The sequence below is a fragment of the Atta colombica genome, unplaced genomic scaffold (assembly GCF_001594045.1).
Source record: "Atta colombica isolate Treedump-2 unplaced genomic scaffold, Acol1.0 scaffold242, whole genome shotgun sequence".
NCBI lineage: Eukaryota > Metazoa > Arthropoda > Insecta > Hymenoptera > Formicidae > Atta > Atta colombica.
In genome coordinates, this window is record NW_017259341.1 from 37,737 (window position 1) to 63,148 (window position 25,412).

A 25,412-nucleotide genomic window follows, 5' to 3' on the forward strand; every position below is an offset into this window, starting at 1 on the left:
ATTATATATATATATATATATATACTGCTCTCTCTTAGAGTTCATCGGTAACAGATTAATATAATGCGTCGATATTAAAAACCAGAATGTCTTCTCTCGTTTGCTACAAATCGCGATATTTGATACGGACCCACAGCCTACAGTGCGGACCTGCTAAGTTTTACAAGACGCGTGCGTGTCTTATCGCGAGAGTGACACGTACGGGTTAACGCATTCGCACGCGAAGCGACGCCAATTGTAAATGAGATTCTTCGTTATCGCACCGGTCGAAGGGAAGCCGACAATGACTGCGTTCAAGCAGAAAAAACAACTTTGCAACTGTTGTAAGAATCTTTAATATAATTGGTTTATACATTCTCATACAGCACACTTTATCACAAGGGACGTTCTGGGAACAATCTTAGAATGTTTTTTAGACGTCAGCTAGAACATCCCTTGGAAATGTGTATTATAGGGGTTAGATCTAATAAGAAACTAAGGGAAAGACCAATCATTAGAATTTTATAATAGTTGCTAAGCTTTTTTTGCTAAATGCAGCCATTACGTCGGAGGTCCGCAGGACCTCGCCGGAAGTAGAACCGGCGGATTGTTCGAACACACAGATTGCGTCGCTTTGTGGTGCATTTGTCCTCGTAAAGCCCATGTTACGTTTATCGTGAATGACTTTTTTGTCGAATACATTATTTTTGTACTTCTTCTTAAAAAAAGAAATTAATTTTTTTATGTTTTTGTTATTTTTAATTTAATTAAGTGTCTATAATGAATTATAGACATTAAATTTAAAAAGAATAATTACATAAAACAAAATATTGGATAAAAAAAGAGAATTAAAGTTTCAAAAAATCTCGAAATTTCTAGGTAATAAAAAATTAAAAAATTGAATAAAAATTATTTTTAATTCAATTAGATGATCCATTTTTTTTAGAAAGGGTCATATAAAGCAAAAAATTTAAATAACAAAAAATAAAAAAAATAAAAATTAAAGTTTTAGAGAATCTTAAAATCTCTAGATAATAGGAAATTACAAAATCTATTGGATAAATCGTATAGATTATTTTTAACTTAACTATATATCCATAGTGTATTATACTTAAAAAAATATCACATAAAACAATTTAGATAAGACAAAAAATAAAAACTTTTAAAAAACTCTTGCCATTTCTAGATGGTAAGAAATTACAAAATTCGTTGGATAAATCGTGTAGAATTATTTAATAATAAAATATTTATGACGTTTGGGTTTATCAGGCCCCTTTTAGGATTTCCGTAACATCTTCAAGCAACTGATTAGCACGCGCGCGACAAGTTATTGGAACGAAAAACGTAATACGGACCTCACGTGACTATAAGAGCGAACGGAACTCTAACTCGATGCTATTGAAGTAATTGTAGAGTAGCATGCACCAAGATTCGATATGCACTCACGTCATAAGGACCACCCGCCGATGCGTCCGAAAAATTATTTCTGAAACTGTACTAAAAGCAACATTTCCAATCTTTCTCAAATTTTAACTCGAATAAAGTCCCATCGTATAAATCTAAACGGAATGAGTAATTTTGCTGAAGTATATCTAAAAATTTAGATATAAATCTGAAAATAGTTTTATTTTTAGAAATATAGATCTGAAAATAATTTTATTTTGATTATCAAAATAATTATGTGAGACGCTCAAATTAATTATTAAAATGTTAAAATCTTTTGTAACATTGTTAATAACGCTTAAGTTTCTACATGTTCAATTTGACGATCAAAATTATTTACAGATTTGTATCTAACTAAATTTTTAGACTTTAGCAAAATCATTCTTTCTACTCTATCTTATTACATTGAAAGGACAATTTTTTATCTTTTCCCTCAAAGATCATAGTTTGTCAAGAGTGATTTCATTACCAAATATCGTATTTGAATCTCGACTATAATGATTAAAGATTGATCGGTCAACTATTTCCGGATTACTTCAAAATACTATTTCGCTTCTGATCAATCAATTGTGTAACGTCCTTGTAAGCTTATGTTAATTGTACTATACGGTGCGTAGCTCTTAAACTCAGTTTCATTGCGCGGATAATGATTGTCAGATCAGCTCGATCAGACTTCTCGATATTTATGTCTGCTCAGCGAGAGGCCCTTACGTCGCGTTATATAGGGGCCGAAAACATCGCAACCAGGAGAAGACCTAACGACTAAGTTTCTTTTTCACAGCTCCTTCTAGTCCTTATATTTGTATTTTTTGCATCTTTATTTTATCCTTCTTTGACGTGGGTTAACGCGCTGGCAGTAGCACACATTTAAAATCAACGACGATTAGTCGGAAAAAAAAACGTTCTTGATTTAAGTGACTGGTTACAAAAAAGAAAAAGAAGGCAAGAGGGAAGGGATCCTCAGCGAACCATGTTCCATCTTCCGGCGATCGAATCTCGCGTATCTCGTCGATCCTCGAACGAGAAATTGGAGAGAGAGAGAGAGAGAGAGAGAGAGAGAGAGAGAAATAATTGTGACAATGGGATAATCGCGACACCGCGATGTAATTTCCAAAATTTAAAATTAATTAATTAAAATTAATAATGAATGTTGACAGTAAATTAAAATTTTTAATGAATATTAAATTAAAAATAGATATTTTTACTGTTGTCATTGGAAAATTCTACGTAGCTACAAGTATCCTATTGTCAATTTACCTTATCTTTAAAGTAAATTTTTCCGATCTTTGAGTGGCCTCGACATTTCGAGGAAGACACGGTCAAAGAAACGGATAAAGCCAAAGAAGGGAACGATAGTGGAGTAAATAAAGTAACGTAGATAACGAGATCCGACAATTTAAGTACATTCCTTCATTCTGGACGAGGGATATTCTCTCTTCGTAGGAAAATGGAACATGGAGAACCAGCGGAAATCAGAACCAACATAAATTCCGTCGGCTCGAATTTTCCGACGCTGCTATGACAAGAAAAAATACATCTCGCATCGCGTTGTAGCGATTAAAAGAACAAAACAATAAAATAGCGTCGGAATTTAAGTCTATCGCGATTGTGCGTCGATTTCCATCCAAGCAGAGCAAGTCACGATAACGTCAAAGTGATTGTCAAAGTAAAAGTCAATCATTTACATTAAAATAAATCGTAAATGATTGACTTTTAGTAATCATTTTGAAGCCATTTTGACGTTGATATCATAGAGTGCTTTCGAATTGCTTATCATATCTTAACATGAACATATACAGGAATGCACAAGTGTAGCGACTCAATTAGAACAAAATGTATATGCTGTGCAACATTTTGAATAGAGTTAAATTAAATGTAACTTTTTCCGCATTGAATGGAAAAAAATAAAAGCCGGCCACTCAACTTTATTTATAGCCGCAATTAATAACATTGTCACTATTGGTTGTCACTAAAAACATAAGCTTACACAACCGACTAATAGCTTTCGGGCTGAGTACGGATGTGTTGTTTCGATGATTACAGTAATTGGAACGCAACACGGAAAAAAATAGATTTAGGTGATTCAGTGAAGCTTATATTAACAAATTTGCTATGCTATTACAACAAATATAATACTCATTTTATTCAACTGTACAATTTTGTTACTTTAACATAGAAAACTAGCAATCCGTATATTACAGCTGTAGATTTACTGAATCGGTAAAGTTTTTAATTGTTTCAATAAATTCTTTTTTTTCCGTGAAGGTGTACACAAAAATGTCCAGTGATTTTATAATTGGAAAGCACCCGCGGTGATTTGTATGCTCTGCTTGAACATCGTCCCGGGGCCACGAAAACTCACGGTGGCGATTCCCTGGAATGCTGATCGACGACGAATTTCGGTCGACACGTTCATTAGGGAAGGCGCACTCGCAGCTCCTTCCCCGACACAGGGACTCCCTCGACTTTAAGTTACAAGATTTATAAATAAAAAGAGAAGCGCGCGCGACAGATTGAGTAAAATTAAATTAACTTACATTACAATATCAAGAGCGAGAATGCTCCTCCGACTCTCCGTCCGTAACGACATCATTGTACGTTGTTGTCGCGTATATATTTATTCGCCGCTCGATCACACTCGACGCTGTCGCTCGGCAAAGAAGAATATTGGTAATGAACCGTCCTATGTATATAATTCGCGGTCACATCATTATATTTTCTCATCATACGCTAAACAACTTTTTTTTCCTCTTACTTATTTCTCTTATTTCTTCTTTTTCATTCGAACGAGAAAGTGGGGACGGGATTCTCTATCGGACGACGATTCCCAACGCTCTGAGCCCCCGCGATTTGTCTCGAGAAGTCGAGAGAGAAAGAGAAAGAGAAAAGGATAGAAAGAAAGAAATTGAGGCTCTATCCGCCAGAATCGCGACGGAATTCGGTTCTTCGAGATAGACAAGAAGAGACACAGACAAAAGAAAAAGACACAGATAAAAGAAACAGAGGGGATGAATGAAATGTTTTCACAGAACGCGAGGGAGACACACCGAGAAGAGAGGATTCGAGACGGGACCGGATGTACTGCGAAGCGGCCTACTTGGATCATACATTTAGATGAATTTATTTATTTATTTTTTTTAATAGAGACAAACATTAGAAATAGTCAATTACTCCTCTTTAAGACATTCATTTTTTTACACTTAGAAGCTATAAATTAAGGATAATTTACGTTATTAAAATTTAATTTCTATATAATCTATATTTCTGAAATTTTTTTGTGTAAGATATATTAAAATACATAAAAAAATAATATTTCCGAAATTTATAAGTTTAAGAAAAATAGTAAGAATCTTTTTAAAAATTAACTGTGCGATTAAAATTGGGCGTTTTTTTAAATCGAAATTTATGAAAAATATACTTTTCGAGTATTTTGTATTTGGTTTCTGCTTCTTGCTAATTATTCTTGATTTTCTGCTTGACCAGCGACACGTAGAACCAGGCCCGCTCACGAGAGTGACGATTAATGAAATTGTGAAGATAGAAGAGATCGAGGCGTGATGGTGAAGATGTAAGTACATTCAGCCTCGAGTCGCGTATACGTTTCCTGACGTCGCATATACGCGAGAAGATTCGTGGTAAGTGGACCTTCTCGAATACCTTTCAATTGTCGATCGCGAGCGAGCGATTATTATCGCTCGAAGCGGCACCGAAACGCGCGTTTTTTATCCCCCGGACGGGGGCGGAAGATAATTTCTCTTCTTTGTTAGTCGCATTCGCGAAGGACAGTTAGAAGTGTTAATTCGCGAGAATTTATCTCTGTCGAGGTAGATTGTCACCAGTAGCGTCATCATTGTCGTCCTCGATAATCCATTGGATCGTCATCAGTCACATCACGTAGTCATCAAACGAACAGACATTCACATTCAATCCCAAACAGGCAAGCAAACGAATGACGGGGGTGATCACTGCTGACCATCAAATTGGCGAACACAAATGTGAAAAGATTTCCTGAAGAAATACTACATACAAATCGATTTTTAGGATAGCGGATACTTTTTTCGGTCACACAATTTAGAAAAAGTTATTTTTGATATATTTATTATATGGGATACATAATCTAATTTTATTGTTCAATTAAAAATAGTTTTTTTTTGTCATAAAAGAGAAAATACACACATTTTTTATTCTATGGAATTTTTTTCTATAAAAGATACACTATAATACATAAGAGTTAAGTAGGGCTAACTTTTCGTTATTTCATTATATCACCAATTATTAGTCAGTAGTAAAAATAGGTAGATAGATAAATAAGTAAAAACGGTTATACGAGGTCGGTTGGTAAGCGGACAAGCACTTAAGCGCTGTCTACGTTTGTCAAGTATACGGATAAAATACTATTTTCATGTACGGACATCATCATCTCTCCGAGATAATCGATTTGGTCATTTAATATATAATATCAGACTTTACACGGGCTGCGACAGCTTGCTATTTGTTGCGATTCAATACGAAACATATACAAAATTTTTATTTAGAAAAACTCTTAGAAAAATTAATCCCGTTTACTAATATCTTGGGGCATTTAGAAACGTTTCTATTTCTACTAACTACATTATTGACTATATCTCTTTTACAATGATATTTCTTATGTAAAAATTAGTATTCTAGAATTTTTTAACTTTTCAATAATTATATCCTTTATACTGAAATATTTCGTTTTTATCGCTTTCTTTATTTTTATAATAATTTATTCGCTTAGTCTTACTAAATAAAAAACATTGCTACTTCTAGTGTTAAATACAATACTTGAGATGAAAATCTTTTGTCAAATCACGTAATAAATAATAAAAAATATAATTAAATATCGTACATAATTAGTTAATGGACTGATTTCGGGAATGTTTGGAAGTATTTCGCAAATTACGCGGCAAAAATGATACATCGAAATTATATTTTGTTATTTTTTTTACAGCAGATAATCGCGTCGCAGTCCGTATCATTGTCATTCAATGAACGATGGAACTCTAGAACGTTATCCTAAAATGCGAAAATAGTACTTTCACCAATGAACACAGAGTCGGGGTACGGGAAAAAAAGCAGTAGAAAGCGAGACCCCTGTAAATTATCTGATATAGTGTACAGCCTATGCACGAAAACGTGCCATTCGCAAACTGTCGCGATATTCGCGGAGCAAAATCTCTCTCCATTTTGGCAACCATTTCTTCCTTGCTTTCTCACCAACCGCAGTCTCGTCCGCTTTAAGTACTTAATACAGCATTCTCGATTTTAGCGAGAGTACGTGATTTGCGAATGCCGCGCTTTGTTCGTGTGTGTAGGCATTATCCTCCAAATTGGCGCGTTTCGACCCCTTTGAGATCAGATCAGGTCCGCCGTCCCCATTGAGCGAGTGGTAAAAATTTTTTTTATCGGAGAGGCAAAGAAGGGCGACGGAAGAGAGAAAGAATCAAGGGGGACAGAGGACTCGGCGACCGAAACGAGCAAAATCGTTCGGTAAGTACGCTCTCGAAAAGAGAGATGGTAGAAATAGAGATGAATGATGACGTATCTTGAAAGTAGAGAAGAATAGAGGGAACGCGTGAAACGAGAGTGAGTCCATATCATTTACGTGGATACCCTCGCTCTATCGATCGAATGAGAACGAGGTCGCAGGATCGAGCGAAATCTCACGATGTATATGAGGGCGAGAGATTGCAGGGATAGAATATGTACAAGTCCCTCTACATAGTAGAGGAAGAGAAGAATGACAGGCGAAGGAAATGAAATAAGGGATATCAAATTAAAGAATAGACAGACAGCAAAAAACGGTAAGAGGAATGAAGTTGAAGCTCTAAGTCGCAAATAGACAGTGAACAAAGAATATGGAGAAGGATGGAAGGAGGCTGTGGAATGAGACAATACATAGAGAGAGAAAGTCTAAATCTTTAGATGCTGGTCTCGTGCACGAGCTTGGTCAGTTCCGGTAGGACCAAGTTATTGGAATTCAGAAGCAGGGAATTCCCAGTGTTGTCTCTATTGCTGCTCATCGGCGCCATGTGGTTGGGACTCAAGGGTTGATTAGGGACGTTACTAGAGGGGGATCTATTGTCGGTGATGGTGTAATGATGATTGTACGCGTTGGCCGGCCCAGTCACGCTCAGCAACAACGGTGAGGCGGGGCTGTTGAGGGACTGTTGCATCCTGGAGGATCCTCTGTAGTTTGTCTCATAATCCTGACTCATCATCGGCTCGGCACTCCTATTAGAGGACTTGTTGTAGGCGGCGTTCTGCGCGGTGGTGGTGGTGTTTGTCGGGTCTTCGTCAATGTATGTGAAGTCAGAGAGTGGTCGGGGCCCGGTGTGGCTGCGTGAACTGCGCATACTGTGTAAGCTGTGTAAACTATGGACAGAGCGACGCTCCTCCAGATCTTCCAGAGTCGACTTGAACGCTCTGATTACTCGAAGCTGCAAAAACAGGGAAGGACGTTCTATCAGGAAGCGAGGAGGCAAGCCAGCAACACACAAGCACGCCGTATATTCGTATTTTTTTCTTTTTTTTCGCGCAGAGGTGTGTTACAGTATGTCCCCCTTTTAACTTTATTGAATGTCCCCTGAGTGTCGGCGTACTTCTGGTCTTGTCGTTATTCTGGTAGCTGTAGTCATGTTTTTATGATTATATAGAGATGTGCGTTTTTTTTTATTTTAATTTTAATTTTTTTAGAATAACCGCAAATGTGTTTATCTCTCCTTTTTCTTTTTGTCCATGACATGAGTTCCTTCGCCTGTTCGACTTGGTTGCATTTCACCCGAATTCGTAAATTAAACATCAGGGGTAAACTGAGCTAAACGGAAGGGATATCATTAAAGTATGTCGAAAGGATTCAAATCCCTCACAATTTCGCTGTACCGAATATCGAATAGTGCAAGCTAGAATTGTATGGACTCAGTTACCGTCATCACATGCGCAATCTACGTCAATTTTATGCGTACCTACCTACCACACGGCGATTTGTGGGGTTTCGTGATGAAGTTTGTAATCGGGGAACCAACACGACCGAATGCGGACAACGCGCGAACATCCTTGTAGACAAAGCCTCCTTTCGTCACTTTGAGGGTGTTAGAGACGCTAATAACGAGTATCATTATCCCTTGCGATCTAGATTTGACTGGGAGCGATCGCAAATGAGAATGAAACAACAAGATGTGAGATTTGTTCTTTTTAACTCAACTTTTTGCACAATTAATTTTTTTCTCTTTTTCTTTCCAACGTGGAGGAAAAAAAAAAGAAAAGATAAATCGTGTGAGAAATTTAGCTAACAAAAACAGGCCCATAGTAATAACGGATGGAGCCAAAAGGATCATTAAAAATACAAATAAGCAAAGCAAATCATATTCTATCAAACTTGAACTGAAAATCGTAAGTTTCATTCAAAAATATTATTAAACATCAAGATTTGTTTAACTAAATATGGCTGTCTTCACTTATTTGTGTTAGTTATCTCTTGGTCAATTTGTTACTATTATTTAAAAATATTTCAATATCTTTTATTCTTCTTTACTCACTAATGTCCGATTTTAATCCGGGAATGGCTACTTGGGATATTTTTATATCCTAGAGGTGAAAAAATTGTTATAAAATATTGTTTTGAATATAATTTGTTTAACTTTTTTTTTCTCTAATAACTATTTATTTAAATATGCAATTCCATCAAAAGCTCGCAATAAAAAAAGCGCCATACAAATTAAAATCTTTATTATTTAGAAATACTGTCATAATAAGTTATTTAACGTGCTTTTCCAGTTTAAAATCTTTCTTCAGAAAATTGTAATTAAATCTATACCTATAATATTCTTAAATATTAATAAATTGAAAATCAATAATATAAGTTAATAATTGTGTTACAAAATCTATGTTGTTAATAGTGATTTTATAAAAACATGTAATCATTTATGTAAAAAAATCAGGTGATTATTTCCAGGTTAAGAATATCGGTTAATAAGCAATACTAGGTTTAATTCTAATTTATGGTTCTAAGAAAAAATAATAAAACACTTCAACCAAATTTAAAATCAAATCAATGAAAATGATTTCATAAGTAGAACGAAATAACAAAATATTCATTAGAAAATGTTTTACGTAAATTACTATACTTTTTAGAAGATCAATGTTCTTACCTTTGTTCCAATTAACTCGACGATACATACATATTTGAAAGAAATACATCGAAAAAATATACAATCAAAATAATTGAAATTATTTGCAAAATGCAACCTAGTACAAGTCTAATACCTTTTTCTCTACGTCATCAAGATCTGTATTAGGTTGCATTTCGTTTTCTACAATTAAAAAAAATGTGTTTGATTGCATTAATTGGAATTTTGGTTCAAAATGGACAAATCTAAATTTTCTGATTGAATCTATTCTAGTGGAGATAATCAGAATTCTGATCAATATGATCAGAATCTTCTAGTTTGTCCATTTTTAATCAGAATTTTTTCTCAGTGAATCATCATCTGAATAACAATCGATATAAATCAAATAATCGTAAAAAAATAAATTAATTAACGACAGTCACCCTCTCATTAGCGATCGCTCCGCGACTCATTTTGACGCCAAAGGGAAACGAGCAGAGCTTCGCGATTATAGAGATGCCAACGCGAGTCGAAAATAGTTTCGTAATAGTTACCCAATTAGAAATGGTCCGCAACAGTCCTGAACCGTTCGCGAGCGAGTTTGCCAAAGCATTCGCACGCTTGTAACCGCTCCTCTTGGAGTGTCAACAGAGTATATAATAGGGTAAGACAGAAGCTTCAGACAGAGACAGACATAGTGTGGTTTTGGTGATGTTGGTGTAATACGAATAACAGTTAATAAAGCGAAGGAGCACTATATAATGGAGATTAAGAATATAATGCACGTTCGTGACAAAGAGAGACAGGGTGAGTCAGTTGCTTTCCTACATTATAAGTAATCTTCGCAGTAGTAATAGCTTCACGCATGGTAGCCAGTTTCGACACACTGTGTGCGGTTTTAATACTTAACGTTTTCTCTACATAACTACGCAAGTCTCATATGCTGTGATCAGACATGTTCTCTTACTAAAGATTCGGAGAGATAATTCAGAACGGATTGAAACGATTTCTCCGGTCGTTTTGTTGTAGGAGATTCAGACGTTCGAGTATCCGAGAGAGGAAAAAAATTGTGGTCAACGCCAGATCAGACAGGACATTCGAGATAATAAAAGTTCCTTTCGAAGAAGTGGAATGTAAGAAACTAGAATGAAAAGAAACGCGAAAAATCTCTATGAGATTATTATTACTGATTTAAATTATGAAGAGATTTTTCTTCTTTCGCGTCTTTTCGCCTCGAATATGCTCGATCTGGCTCTGATCTTTCTGACACTCGATGCGCGAAGAAGCATCTCTCTTCTCGCGATCGGAGTCACGATGCATGCTAATAATCGCGTTATAATTATCGATTGGGATTCGTTTATCTTTTCTTTCTTTGTTCACAATAACACAAATTAAATAAGTGTAACGTGTTAAACCCTCTAGTTGGCACTCGAAACAACGGCGGTGTTAGACCTTGGGCAAACAAAAAATAAAGTCGATGCATATAAATTATATAAATTGGCCAACCGTGCACACGCACACTCACACACTAACAAAAAGGGAATAGAAGGAAGGTAATGGGAGTTTCAAATCGAATCGACGATTATCTTCTTTACTGACTCGAGAGAAACTAATTAATGAGAATTAAATTAGACACTTTGAATATCTTTGAGAAATGCGTGTGTTATATTAATCCGCCAGAGCTAATGCCAAAATCTATAAAAGTTGTTAGGTTCCATTTAATTTGTTTAATTTGCTATCTGCAATCTGAGTTTTTTTTGTATACGTAAAATTTTATTTTCAAATTGCTCCGAAATAAAGGAGGACACAAAATCAGATTTTAAAATATCTTGTAATATCTATTTAGTAATATAATAGAATTATTGAAAAGTAACTCCAAATTTTTTCACGGTTTTTTGAAAAGCTAGAATTAAAAAACTTGGACTGGATAAAAAACCAGATTACAAACGGAGAGTTAAAAGCATTATACTGTAAATCCAAATGTAAGTGCCTTCAATGTGCGTGCGTGCGTGCGTGCGTGCGTGCGTGCGTGCGTGCGTGTGCGTGCGTGCGTGTGTGTGTGTGTGTGTGTGTGTGTGCGCGCGCGCGCGCGCGTGTGTGTAATTTTGTTTTTTGTGTAAAAATAACACTCTATATTACTCTCTAAAACTTTTAAAGTGAATTATCACTTTAAAGAAATCATATTCTTAAAGATTAAAAATTGAACTCTTTCAATTTTCACTCTTTAGAATGAGATTTCACTCCAAAAAATTTAAAGAGTATATCATACATTTAAGTGTGTAATCTATTTTTGTGTATGTAATCCAGTGTGTTATTTTTACACAGAAAATTAAATCACATACATGTAAAGGCACTTTCACATACTTTGAGTCACTTACTTGCATTGAAATTAATTTTAACGAACCAAAATGATATAACTCGTATTAAAAATGATACTAATTAATTAAAATATTTTAATAATTATCCAAATTTGCAGGTAAAGAAAATATAATTGATATTTTTGGCAGAGATTATAATTGAGTGAATCCAGTAAATTTTACCATTAGCTCCGAAGAGAGAAAAAACTCGAGAAAAAATCCTTTGACGTTTTGAATTTATCAGGCAATCTTTCGAAAAAATTTTAATAAATAAAAATTCTACGTAAAAAATGTCGAATAATAATAATAAATAAAACACATATTATCGAAATAGAAACTAATTTCGCAAATGGCTCGATTGAGAGATTGTTTTGCGGCTCATGTGTATATTTGATAACATATATTGAATCGTGATAGATTATAGAAACGGATTTAGGATCAAGGATACCGCCACGTGATAGAAGGACTGGTGCGCACAATGCAGCAATGCTACTTCATTCAAGTTTGCAATCCTTCTTCCTACTTAATAACACAGCACACCATTGAGATCTACGACAACGTTACCTCAATTCTCGAGGGTTACTACGACATCGACCACCGACCTAGAAAAAAGTTCAAAATCGACGCACAAGCCGTTTTCCTGGCGTTGCTGCCGCGTCGAGAGAAGAGACCGATCAATGAATGGTAGAAGCGGAGAAAGCTAAGATTTTTGGTCGCTAGGTGTGTTTGGGAAAGAGGAGAAGGGGTAAGCATTTTAGTGTTATCATTCGCGTTGATAAAAATCGATGGTTTAGCACGATTTATCGTATTCATAAATGAACAAGCCAATAATCTAATTACTATTAAAAAAAAAAAAAGAGAAAAATGTATGAGTGATAATTTTGATATATCTGGAATGATCTCGATGCGAAATCATTGCGATAGTTACACACACGAAGGAGAATCCAGGGAAAGAATAGGGAAAGGACAGGGGGATACAGAAACACACAGCACACTCAGACACTATGCTACTGAGAAAAAGAAAGCGCGGGCGGGTCGGTGGATCTGCTAGGTAATATCACGGTCCCCGACGGACGGGGAAGGCCCACCGACCGCAACCCACACCCCCTGGCTACACAAAGAAAACATATTAGTATAACGTAACACTTCGTTCAATGTAATAGTAATCCGTGCATTTCGAATCGTCGTCGTCGTGACATCGCCGCCGAAACACACGCGTCGACGACGCGCCTCTCGAGAGGAGGGGAGAGCCATCCCTTCGTCGCCACGACGAACCTCGTCGTCGTCATCATCATAATCATCATTATTATCATCATCATCATCATCATCATCATCATCATCAATCAATCATCATTACATCGAAGTCAAGAGTCTAGTTACTAGAACCGATCGACTTCCAGGACCGCACAGAGCGATCTGGAATCGCTGTGGGAATCTCGAAAGCATCTAAGAATCTCGGAGAGCTGAATCCCCAGCGCCACATAGCATGCCGGGAATGCGTTCCTCAACACATCACCGGGATCGAAATATTAAAATATTATATTAGATATAATATTAAAATATTACATCTGTTTCTACTAATAAAAACTCTTTAAATTTTTTAGAGTGCACTCTCACTTTAAAGAATGAAAATTGAACCAGTCTTGAAAAAAAGTGGTTCAATTTTTAATTTTAAAGGCCAATATTCACAGTCCATTTTCTCCTTCTTTTAAGTAATGTCTTAAAATGCGATTCGCTGATTGATTCATGACATCTTAAGACAGTTTTAAATATAAGAATCGACTATGAATACCAGTCTGAGTTTCATTCTTCAGAATGAGAAATTCATTCTAAAAGTTTTAGAGAATAGATTAATCCTCCAGAGCAGGTCTATATTTACTACCTCCATCTGCAATCTAGATCTTTTTTGTCCAGCCTATGTTCTTTTTTAGTCGTTCTAAGTTTTAAAAAATATAAAAAAGGGTTACTTTTCTACTACGTAATCAAATAGTTTTTTCGACAATTTTAGGAACTGGAATTTCATCTCCTTTATTTCGAAGAAACTTGATAGTGAAATTTGCTTGTGCCAAAAAAGATCCGTAAACAGAAGATTAGTGTCAATTTAATTTTACTTTTTATCTTCTTTTCAAAATTAGAAAAAGATAAGGAGTAAATTAAATTGAGATCAAATTTAATCTACATTAATAGAAATGAGCTTAAAACCGTAATCACACAGCGATTTTGCGATTGTAATTAGTGATTACCAATTACTTTTAAGCGATTAGAGCAAAACAATCATTGAATTGCTTTACTCTAACTAATTGAAAAGTAATTATCAATCGCTAGTCACAATTGCACAATCTCTAATATGATTACGACTTAAAATGAATTGGGCTCGTTGAGGCTCGTTCCCGTTTGCATTCGGCGCGGGCGATCCGCGCCCGAAATCAAATGCGAAAAATTTCTGAACAGAGAGGGAAGGAGAGATCAAGACGGCGAGACGTTTCCATCGTGCACGCACATCGTGTGTTACGCACGTCGACGATCCGTCGTGTATAACGATATTATAAGTAGTAAGATAAAATATAATATGCGTACACGCGTATTGGCGGGTTTTTGATGATTATAACAACGTATTATATGTACGGCAGGCGATCATCTACATGAGCTACGTACTTGTTTGTACTCCGACAGGATAAGTGTGGCGGCGGGCAAAACTGCCGCCCCGTTATACCTCAGTCTCTCGAATGGGTTCCGCTGGCTAACAAACCACAAATTATAACCATCAGTCTCGGCACTCGCTTTCGTTTTCATCTTCGCTAAAACACTACTTTTTTTTTCTTTCAGCGCACACAACTAGCAGCTGTTTTTTTTTTTGCCGCGGATTGCATCGGCGTTCGCTAATGACCATTTCCATCGCGTTTTCTCCATTTTCATTTCTATTATAACGTATTTTGTGCGTGTGTGATATATGTATATGTGTTTACATGTATGTACGTGAGAGAGAAAAAGAATAGGTGCATGAGTAGATGTTTTATTGTTTCTTTCCCTCCTGTGTGTGTCGCACACGTGTCGACGCATAGATTATCATGTGATGTGATTATCGCACGAATCTCTCATTTTTTAGCGAGTTTTCCTCTTTTTTTCACCGTTTTTCACTGCAATTCTTCTACAGAGATAGAAAAAAGGCGATTTCTCCCTCTCAAGCGAGAGAGAGAGAAAGAAAGAGAAAGAAAGAGAGACAAAGAGAAAGAGTTTCGGATGAGAGATTGAAAAAAGAAAACCGAGCACGACTGGAATCGTGGAACATGTCAAAGTGCACATATCGTAGTCATGATTTGAGTGTTGCATCATTCAAGCAATTCGAGATTCGAGATATTACACATACCGAATGAGAAAAGATCGCTGCTAGTCAGATATTGTGTTTCATGACAAAAGTGAAAAAAAATGCTTATGAAAACTGCTACAGCTTATTTTTTAATTCTCGATCACCGTTAATCTTTACAAAAGGCGGGGGTTTATTTTTAAAATTTTATAGCTTTTCCTTGAGAGATTTTTTAAGATTAGTTATAATTCATTATTTCATTCACTCTGAAAAATAGGTTTTAATTGAATATCACATGATGTTTATATAATTCTCACCATGTTGATGTTAATATTAATATCAACATGGTATGGATTAAAAACTCCTGGTATTTATATCTTTTATCATGGTATGGATTTTAAACTCATGATGTTCAATTCATACCATGTTTGTGTTAATATTAACAATAATATCAATACAGTGTAAACACGTATGATGTTAAATTCACAGAAATATTTTTTAGAGTGTTATATTCTTTGTCTCAAAATATGACACTGTTTCAGTGTCACTATATATAAGGGCTTCTCCGTCCAGTAAAGGTCAAACAATATCCTTGTATTCTTCTTTCGATTCATCAAACGAGCAACATTAAAATAAATATCGCGAAATTAATTGAATGCAAATTAATAAATTCGTTGGACTTCGAGGTATCTAGATATACTCCGGGCTAAAAGTTTGGAAACATTTTTTCAAAAGTGTCAGTGGAGTTCAGCAAGATGTTTATTTTGCTACTGTTGAAAGTTTTCTTCCCGCTGATTGGAGTATACTTTTAGATCTAGAGAAATAGTCTTGTTTCAGTAAAGAAAATTTGCAACAGTTGCAAAATAAACATTCTAAACGCAGCCATTTTTGAGATTACTTACTCAAATATCCGTATATAATAACGCATTTTTCAAAATAATTCTCCATATTCAATAATAGTTATTGGATCTACAGAATTATTCTTCAAAACACAAAATGCAGCTTGTAAGATTCTGTTGTAATTTCTCAGTATGATTTTTGCCCCTCACTCTTTATTACGGGTTAAATGTTTAAAAATCAATCATATTAAAGAATCTTACAATAATTGGAAAGCTACTTTTATCACTGAATGCAGTTATTGTTATGAATATTTGAGTAAATAATCCCAAAAATATCAATTTTTAAAGTTTCTAAACTTTTGGCCTGTGTATCCTCTGAGCGAATTTTTCTCAGAATCGAGCGACTCTTATCGAAAATAGACGGAGCACCAAGACTCACATTCGCTATTGATTCCAGTCGTCCGAGCAAATATTCGCAGAAAATTGGAATCGAGTTTAAAATTTTGGGGAATTGATAGCGCAGATACACGTGTGCTGACGATCATCGTTGATGCGGTTTCGAGTAGCGCGGAAGTAGAGAGAAAATTTCGATGTACCGTCTGTAGAAAGATGTACGGAGAAAAGTAGAGTGTAAGACTCGACAAGCCGAATTCGAGAAACGCGCTATCGAGCGCGCGCTTTCTCACCGTACGAACGCCGTTAGAAAAAAAATTCTTTTCTTTCTTTTTTTTTTTGGCGGAGCGTCGCGCGTTTCCGTGTCCGAGCGAGTTGTGTTTGTCCCTCGCATCGGTACAGAACGCACAATGCAATATATATTGAATATACAGATATATATATATATATACATACACACTGTGCCACGTTAAAGATACGCACAATAATTAAAAAAAAAATACATGTCACACGCGCGCACATCGATATACAACGTACGGTAATAACATCGTACATCACGTGTTAATCATCACAGCAATGCTCACACTGCAATAATTAAAAAAACAAATTAAAGAAATGAGAGAGACAAAAGCAAATGTACACGGCGTGTGTGTAGAGAAGGACCGGCCGACCGAGCGAGTCGTACGCCGGAAATGAAAGAAAAAAGAAAACGATGCTCACACAAGAAAGCGAACACAGATCCAAAACAAAAAAAAGGAGATTTGTCCAGTGTTCCAGTGTGCTTTGATTTCGGCTGTCCCTTGGAACATTAGTTAACATTAACCGGAGCTCAAGTGATCCTCCGTCTCTTCTTGAAGACGGAACCAGAAGCAAAGGCAGAACCTGTAGCAGCTAGGATATAGACATCTGACTGGGAATTACCGAAACCTCAGTCAACCTTAACTAACATTTCTGGGAACAGCGCTGTCGTATCGAGGAAACGGGTAGCACACATTGCGGTGTTATATCGCCATACATCTCTGATCACGTCACTCCGAAAGCTGCGCGGCTCGCTCTTGGCTGTTCGATTCCAAGTCAGTTGACGAGCGCCTTCAAACGCGCCAAAACAAGAACGAAAAAAAAAAAAAAAAAACGCACACAAACACGTACATGCAACATCTTAGTGGAACTGAGGCGGAAAATGAAGAGAAAAAGAAAGGAACAAAAAGAAGACTGGACAAAATGGAGACTGGAAGAGGCAAGGAGGAAAAGATGTGAGAGAAAAGCATGTAAGAAAAAAAGAAATAATTCAGGTAAAAGGAGACAATCGAGAGAAGCGTATGACGGCAGCCAAAACGGTCATAATCATTAACGTATCCATCGAAGTCAAAGTCATCAACGGTGTCTCTCGCGGCAACAAACAACAACAGCCAGTGATGGTTTCCAAACGTGGGCGATGGCCGGCTGCTTTTTTTTCTTTTCTCATTATCACGCGTAAATGGGAGGTGTGTTTTACCGTACATGCGCTCCATTAGCGTCTCGCTTGATAGAGATACAGAGGACAGAGGAGTTGGTGACATTGGGAGAAGCGATATACGATCGGATCGTATACGTACGATCGTATTACGCGACACAGGAGCTACAAGACAAAGACAGAAATTGAAAGAGAAAGAAAGTGAGAGGCTGGTGCGGTGGTGATACAGAAAGAAAAAAAAGAACAAAAAGAGAAAGATACATCAGGAGCGATATAATTAGCTGCCGCAGTGACAATAATCATGGCGATGCAAATTGTTCGACGCCGATATATATATATATACTGGCTGCCGGTTTTCTGGTCTTCTTTTTTTATTTGTGGAGGATAGTTTAGAATCAACCACAAAGACGGGTGTCGCATGTAATAATATATATATGTATATATATAATAAGCACACGGGCGAAAAATATTAATCGAAACTCGCAGTCCGCAAGCACTTACTTGTTAAACAAAATGCAGACATTGTGAGACGTGTGTAGAGAGACAGATAAGTAGTAATAAGTAGTAGAAGAAAGAGAGAGATAGAGATAGAGAAAGATAGAGAACACAAAAGGCAAACTGAAAAAGGTCTGCTTGTAGGAAATCATAATACATGATACATATCGATCAAAAAAGTGTTCGCAAAAAAAAAAGTTAGAATATATCAGAGGAACCAAATAAAGACGATGAAAATATATATGTATAGATAAATATAGAGAGAAACGGTTAATCAGATTATTTAACACGGTCAAACAATGAGCAAACTTGCGGATGATAGTGGACTTGCGGACTAACCATGTAGTAATCCTGAGAAGGGGATCTGCCTGTCACAGATACATTCTGCACCAGAGTTCTATTGCTCGTCTGAAAGTAGGTGACACATCCAGTTTTACATCATTAGCTTCACGTGACATTCCAGGATAATTGTATTTTTTTTTCTTTTTTCTTGTCCTATCTCTTTTCTGTCTTTCTTAAATCATCTGTTCGATTTTCCGTTCTGTTTTTTTTCTTGTTTCCTTTCAGTTTTTTATTTTTTTTATTTTTTATTAAAGCCGTTCTATATTAACGTGTGCTTCGTGATATTGAACACTTAATGACCGTTGACTGTGCGAGACAGATGAAGTTACAGAGAAAAAAGGGGGAAGAGAATGTAAAGAGAATAGAAAGTACGTATAGTGTAGCTATATATAATATATATAATATAAAGTAGAGAAAATTGGTAGAGAGACAGACAGAGAGAGAGAAAGGAAATATAGTATTCGCCGCGATTTCTATGGACTAGAATTTCTTACATACGTTGCGTGCAACTCATCCGTTCTACATTTTATTTATTTATTTTTAAATCGCATCGTGGCTGTAACGGAGCTGCAACGGACTAGCGACAGTCATTTTCTTTGTCGCGCCACAGCCCGAATCCGCCAAAGTGATTGACAATTAGATACATAGATGGATATTTGACATTACTGCAAAAAAATTCGCTGCGCAATCATCGTACAGAGTTTATCGAGTGTTTTTCGGGGATTCTTCGACGAGAAACGGACCGCAATCGTTACCTCTGGCACACGCCTAACTAATAGACTGTCGACCATCGACTAATGTTGCCACCTTGATCGATCGTAACCGTTGCGAAAAATAATTTAGACAGAATACATAAATGCGTGTGAAACGTTTTTATAACTTGGGGATTTGCGACTTTTAATATTAACAGAGACATACCTAACGCGACGCGAACGAACGCACCGTCATTCAGCACCATCTGCTTTAACTTGTGCGACAGAGTAGAGCCTTCCGCTTCAACGTAAAATCGATAGGAATAGCGGGCGGCTAAAGCGGCTAAGGACAATAGCAAAGTGGAATGAATCTTTTACGTATTACGTTCTTGAACCTCGCGCAACAACGAAAGTTTCATTTTGCCGGCTAATTACGAGTAACTGTAGGCGACGGATTTAGATACGTTACGTACGAAGATGGGGAGAGACTACCTACTTTATACGAGTTACCCACGCGAAAGTTACGTAAGAGTCACCCGTTTTAACGGCGAGTGTGGAAAATCATATGGCGAAGTCGATGTGTAAAGACGTCTCTTGCGAGAGAAAGTTCGGCGAAGAAAGTTTACCACGAGGTGCTTACACATGGGTCGATTTCAACATCCTGCTTAACGTCACTCGAATATTCAAAAACAGTGCTTCACGGTGAGAGTATATATAGATATGTACTTTACAAAGACAACAAAGTCTAGAGGGGCGAATCTCCCCCCGGAGTGGGAGTGTCCTGAGTTCATCGATCGGCGAGACATAAACATAGATCACTGGACTTGGAGAAGAGTGGTGCATACTTTCGGGGTTACGGAGACGTGCCCTCCCGAGACGAGGAAACAAGAGCGTATTCTGACATGTAATCTCACGAGGGCTAAAGAAGTGAAATAGAGCATATATCAAGGGAAAAGAGTGGAAAACCGAGCGTAAGAGATATCGGGAACAGGAGAGAAACAAACAGAGAGAAAGAGAGTTAGAGAATAGAGAAAGAAAGAGAGATTGGCTGAGGACTGCGTGGACCACTGCTAAGTTGGTTCTGGCTGTCTGTGGAGAGCTACTGTGGATGCAAGCTGTATGGGATATAAGAACGTATATAATATATATATGTAATATATATGTACGCGCAAATATATATAAGATATATATGTGCTCAGGTCGAAAGTTCGTCGACGCCAGGAAGTAGCATCAGGAGAAACTCGACTCAATCAGAAATCGGTGATATATCCTGATAGTTTCTATTCTCCCTACGCATTGGTCACGACACTCGCGATCTTCTCTGAGGGGTCCTGAGAGAGTACCGCGATTAGGAGAGCTGGGACAAGGCAGAGACGTTTAGATTTACATGTCAAATAAAATAGATCGAAACAAACGATGACTAGATTTTTAAAACTGCACAGTTTTAAAAACCTACATTCTATCTTTACTCCAATCTTATACTGGTCCCACACAGCACACTTTATCCTAAGAACATCCTGGAAACATCCTTAAGATGTAGGACATTCTCTGGATGTTTTTAGGTCTCCGAAGTCTGTGCTATATTGATCCATGAAACACTCTGTTAATTTTCGTTCAACTTGAAGATACGAAAAGAACGTCGAAGGCAAACCTTGTATAACCTTAAGGAAAGAAATGTAGATGCAGGGAAGAAAAATCTCATTCGTGTATCTTCGAATCTAAGAGAATTATCAAAGCGTTCCGGCTATGATTTGCTATTCCGCATACGCGTTTATTTCAACCAGTTGATTTCCCATGCAAATCCCATGGATAAAGACATTACACATCTAGTCCCAACTGTCCTCACGTTGCTCCCATATCGCTGGTATTCGCGTATACGAGGGAGTGAAGATATACGGGCGGAGAACAAGCACTAATTTGTGCGTTTACTAGTAGGTAGGTCTCTATGTGTGTATTGTGTATGTGCGTCAATCCTATCAGTGCGTCGTTCTCGTCGAAGAGTCATGCATGCGCGATCAGTGACGCTGGTCGAGTCATAACGAGTTCAAGTAAAACGTTTCTTTTTTTTATTTCGCGTTATCGTCTCTTGTCTGCCGTTTCTCTACGTTCGGTCCTGTCACCCTAATCGCGGGGCCGATCGACCGGATCCGGTCGATCGGGACCCGCGATCGATTTCCCCTACCTGAGATAATGACATGACAGATTAGACCTAGCTTCTCTTATCGGCGTAGACTTACACACTGAGTTTACTTATTTAGAAATATATATAAATATAAATATGGTATATATGTACATGAATATGTGCACGTGTTGTCCTAATTGGTAAGAGACACACGGTCAGATGTATCGCGTCTCTGAAGGAGTGAGTGAGAGAGAGCAACACCGATCCGAGAATGTAGTTTGTGAAAATCGTGCGTGGCTCTTCGCTCTTCTCCTTCAACCAAAGATCGTTTCCCGCGCGCTTTCAGCGGGCTGTCGAAAGGGCGGTTAACGATCTATTTGGACGCGTTCAATTGTCTATTGAGGCAATCTTATTGCACACGGTCGTCGGTATCATCGAATCGAGTGTGGAAAAACGCGATCGCGGTTCTCTAACGTGGTAATGATGGAACTCAAATGAAAATGCAAACCAAGGTAACGGTCAAAACTGAAACAACTCGTTATTATCGTCGATGGTAATAAATAGAGTGGTAATAGTATATAAGTAGTATAAGTGGATTTATTATATTCTGTATATGTATTTGTTGATAATAAGAAGAAATACGCACACGCATACGTTTTTACGTGCACGAACGTCGAATAATTGCGTGCGCACACTGAAAAAAGCACTAAATTTTAATAAATATTTAAATAGTTCTAAGTGAAAATATTTACCAATGTAGATATATGTATTTATTTGGTACAACAACTTTAGCTACCATTTTTTTATTGAGTAAATACTTATTTATTATAAATAAATGTTTACTTAATACTATTTAGAAAAATACGTATTAAGATTTAGTAAATTTCTTTTTCAGTGCGCTGTTAAAAGAAAGAAACAAAGGTTTCGGTCCACTTGATGCTATTAATGCTTTGAAAGCATTTTTTGATTGGTCAATTGGTAACATTCTTTCTTCTGATTGGTCAATCAAACGCTTCGAAGCATTTCTAGTTAAGTGGATCGCATCCAAAGAAAAGAAAAGAAAAGAAAAGAGTCCTGAGAGTTTAAAAAACGTTAAAGAGGACCGTATGTGACTCGTGTGATCTCGCCACCTGAACCTGTTGGATTCGGGGGCGGTTTTTGTTGAGTTTTCTCATTTATGTTTTCGTGAATAGAACAGGAATCGAGAGAATATTGAATCTTGAGTTGAATGATGAGATAATGAGAGAATGAAAAAGAGAGAGAGAGAGACAGAGTGACAGAGAAAGATAGATAGATAGATAGACAAAGAGAGAGAGAAAAGAGAGATAGGGATAGTTACCTGTGTTTGTAGCCGTGTTAGACCACGGATCCATAGAATTTGTCCTGCGCGCGGCTTTTTATCCGAGTCGGGGTCGAATTTCTCATCTCCTAGATTGATCGCACCGATATCATCCGGCTGGCCGCGGCCCCATCTGTTTTTGAAAAAAACATGAAACCATTTCTTCATCACTCGGATTCTTCCTGTTAATTGAATGGATTAGAGAATGGTGTGGTATTATATTTTATACTGTTAATTTCTTTCTTTTGTTCTTTCTTTTTTTGGGCAGCCGAGACGGAAGTTTCACAATCGACGCTCTCTTCTCGACACGCGCTGCACTCGACACCGTTTTCCCCTCGCTCCTCAGGAAATCCCTAATCTATTTACGATGTGCTAACGCTACGCGGGACTCGATGGTGTAAGTAAAAGAATAGATTTATCAGTGATAAGACCGGGCGAAATAGTGGCCAGGTGCATGTTGTGCGTGTAAATGTGACCAGTGGATTGACTCCTATCATTGGCATGACGGAAAGATGTGATGAAATGCGGAGCATTTGCTAACAGACATATTTGATGACGATACGCTAAGATGATTTTTGTTGACGAAAATTTCGAGACGGGCGTGGTTCTTTAGTTATCTTCCAAATATAGAGTAGATAACATCATAAAGATAACACATAAAGACGTCATTATGATCTTATCTTATATTAATCTTATATTAAGTATCAAGTGAATTTATAAGTGACAAATAAGATTATAATGATGTTCTTACAATATTATTACGACTTCTGTTCTATTTGCATAAATTTAGACTCTCTGGCTAACTCAAAATAATATTTTTCGTCAACAATAAATCAATAATAAGTGGAAAATGGATCAATAATACAAGAGAAAGAATTTTATATTCGATCGAAGCGAATCTTGAATCTTAATAATTTTCAAATACATTTTCAAATACATTTTCTAGAAACTCTATTTTCCAAATTTAGACATTCAACTTTAAAGGAATACTTTAAAGGAAAGATGTACCTAATTAAGCTCACGAGAAGAAATTATTTCAATCTTCGATCAAATAAGCTGTTTAGCGCACACTCCATACGTTAGTAAATAGGGAGATGCATAGTGGGTGCAAATGCAAATATGTCGTGAGCAAAATGTGTTCTATTGTGATACGGTGCAAAAAGTTAGTTAGTCAATTTAAAGAAAAGCGAAACTTTTCTTCGATCGTTATCGACTCAGCCTTCCATGTTATAACCGATAGATTCATGAAGAAATACGAGAAATGAGTGAAAAGAAGAAAAATGAGAAAGAGAGAGAGACAGAGAGAGAGGGGGAAGGAGAGAGAGAGAGAGAGAAAGAAGATATAAGATATAAGAAAGAAGATTACATGTGCGCGAGATGACAGAGAGAATGCATTTTTTTCTTCGCATCCGATGTGTGATACGTTAGTTTTCCCGATTCAAAGCTTTCCTCGAAGATGATACAGATAACATTCTTTTGGGCTTTGATAAGCCGTCACATATCTTTGTTCTACAATGTTATATTAAAGGAGCAATGATAACACTTGAGTTAAATAACATTTTGTTATTTTTAACTTCCATGAATCAAAATGTAACTTCATATGAATCAAAATGTAAAATTAAATAATTTCTATAGTTAATTTCAAAGTAAACAACGTCTATATTAATATATGCACTTAGTAAATAATAAACTGAGTCAAATTTAATATCTATATATTCTTGAGTTAAATTGTTTCACTTCATTGTTTTAGTTAAATTAACATAATGAGTAGGAGCAGTGACGATCTAAAGAAATAATTAAAAATAAACAAAGTAGATTGAAAATAAATTCAAATTGAGTTTAATTTGACGTTATATGAATTTAACAAGTGTGTTAACGTGTTGTGTTTTCGTTTCGTTGACCTGTGTCTTTCTATCTCACGTTCTACGTCATTGATTCGTCTTCTCCATTATTTCTTTTAAGACACGTCAATTTTGCATCAGGTCGCTTTGGCAAAAAGCAGGTGCGATTCTTACCTGTTGAGCGACACACAGGCGGGAAAGGACGCATAGTGCCGATGCGACTACATGCCGCTTATCGTCGCTATTTATAGGCACTCGCACAGGCTCTCTCGTGGAGAACGGCATTCGACGATGGATGGAATGATGTGTCGGGCCAATCCGTAAATTCACGCTATAATTAACGTCCACGTGCGAGGAAAAAAATCAAATAAAGCAACGATAATCTAAAAACGAAGGAATTTATTTACCGCCGAATTATGTTCCATCTCTTTCAAAAATCAATCGGAAATACACGTGAACTCAGAGACCAACCCGACGGGAATTGCTCTTTTCTGTTCTCCATATCTAGCGAGCGCACGTCATCGGTTCTCGCCGTCCTGGACGATGCCAGGATGCGATAGATGCATGTACAATATCATACAATATATCGAAGGGAAATATGTATATCGGGTTTCTGTTCACCTACGAAACGGCACACACACACACACACACACACACACACACACACACACACACCCACCCACA

The 25,412-nt window shown here is 36.8% G+C and overlaps 1 protein-coding gene across 9 annotated transcripts in view; it reads right to left on the reverse strand.

Annotated features, from left to right (window-relative positions):
- The window catches only part of LOC108688841 (plasma membrane calcium-transporting ATPase 3), a 95,797-nt gene that overhangs the window by 14,262 nt on the left and 56,123 nt on the right, over positions 1 to 25,412 (reverse strand). For 4 of the 9 annotated variants that reach the window (XM_018195310.1, XM_018195309.1, XM_018195311.1 and 1 more), the window contains 2 exons: positions 22,888 to 23,020; positions 6,315 to 7,883 (listed from right to left, as the gene is read on the reverse strand). In XM_018195310.1, the coding sequence (XP_018050799.1) occupies positions 7,365 to 7,883; positions 22,888 to 23,020 (652 nt within the window). In that variant the 3' untranslated portion in view covers positions 6,315 to 7,364. Of the gene's footprint in view, positions 1 to 6,314; positions 7,884 to 14,563; positions 14,649 to 18,731; positions 18,801 to 22,887; positions 23,021 to 25,412 lie in introns of those variants that run through there. The other 5 variants (XM_018195315.1, XM_018195314.1, XM_018195317.1 and 2 more) reach the window with 4 other exon arrangements.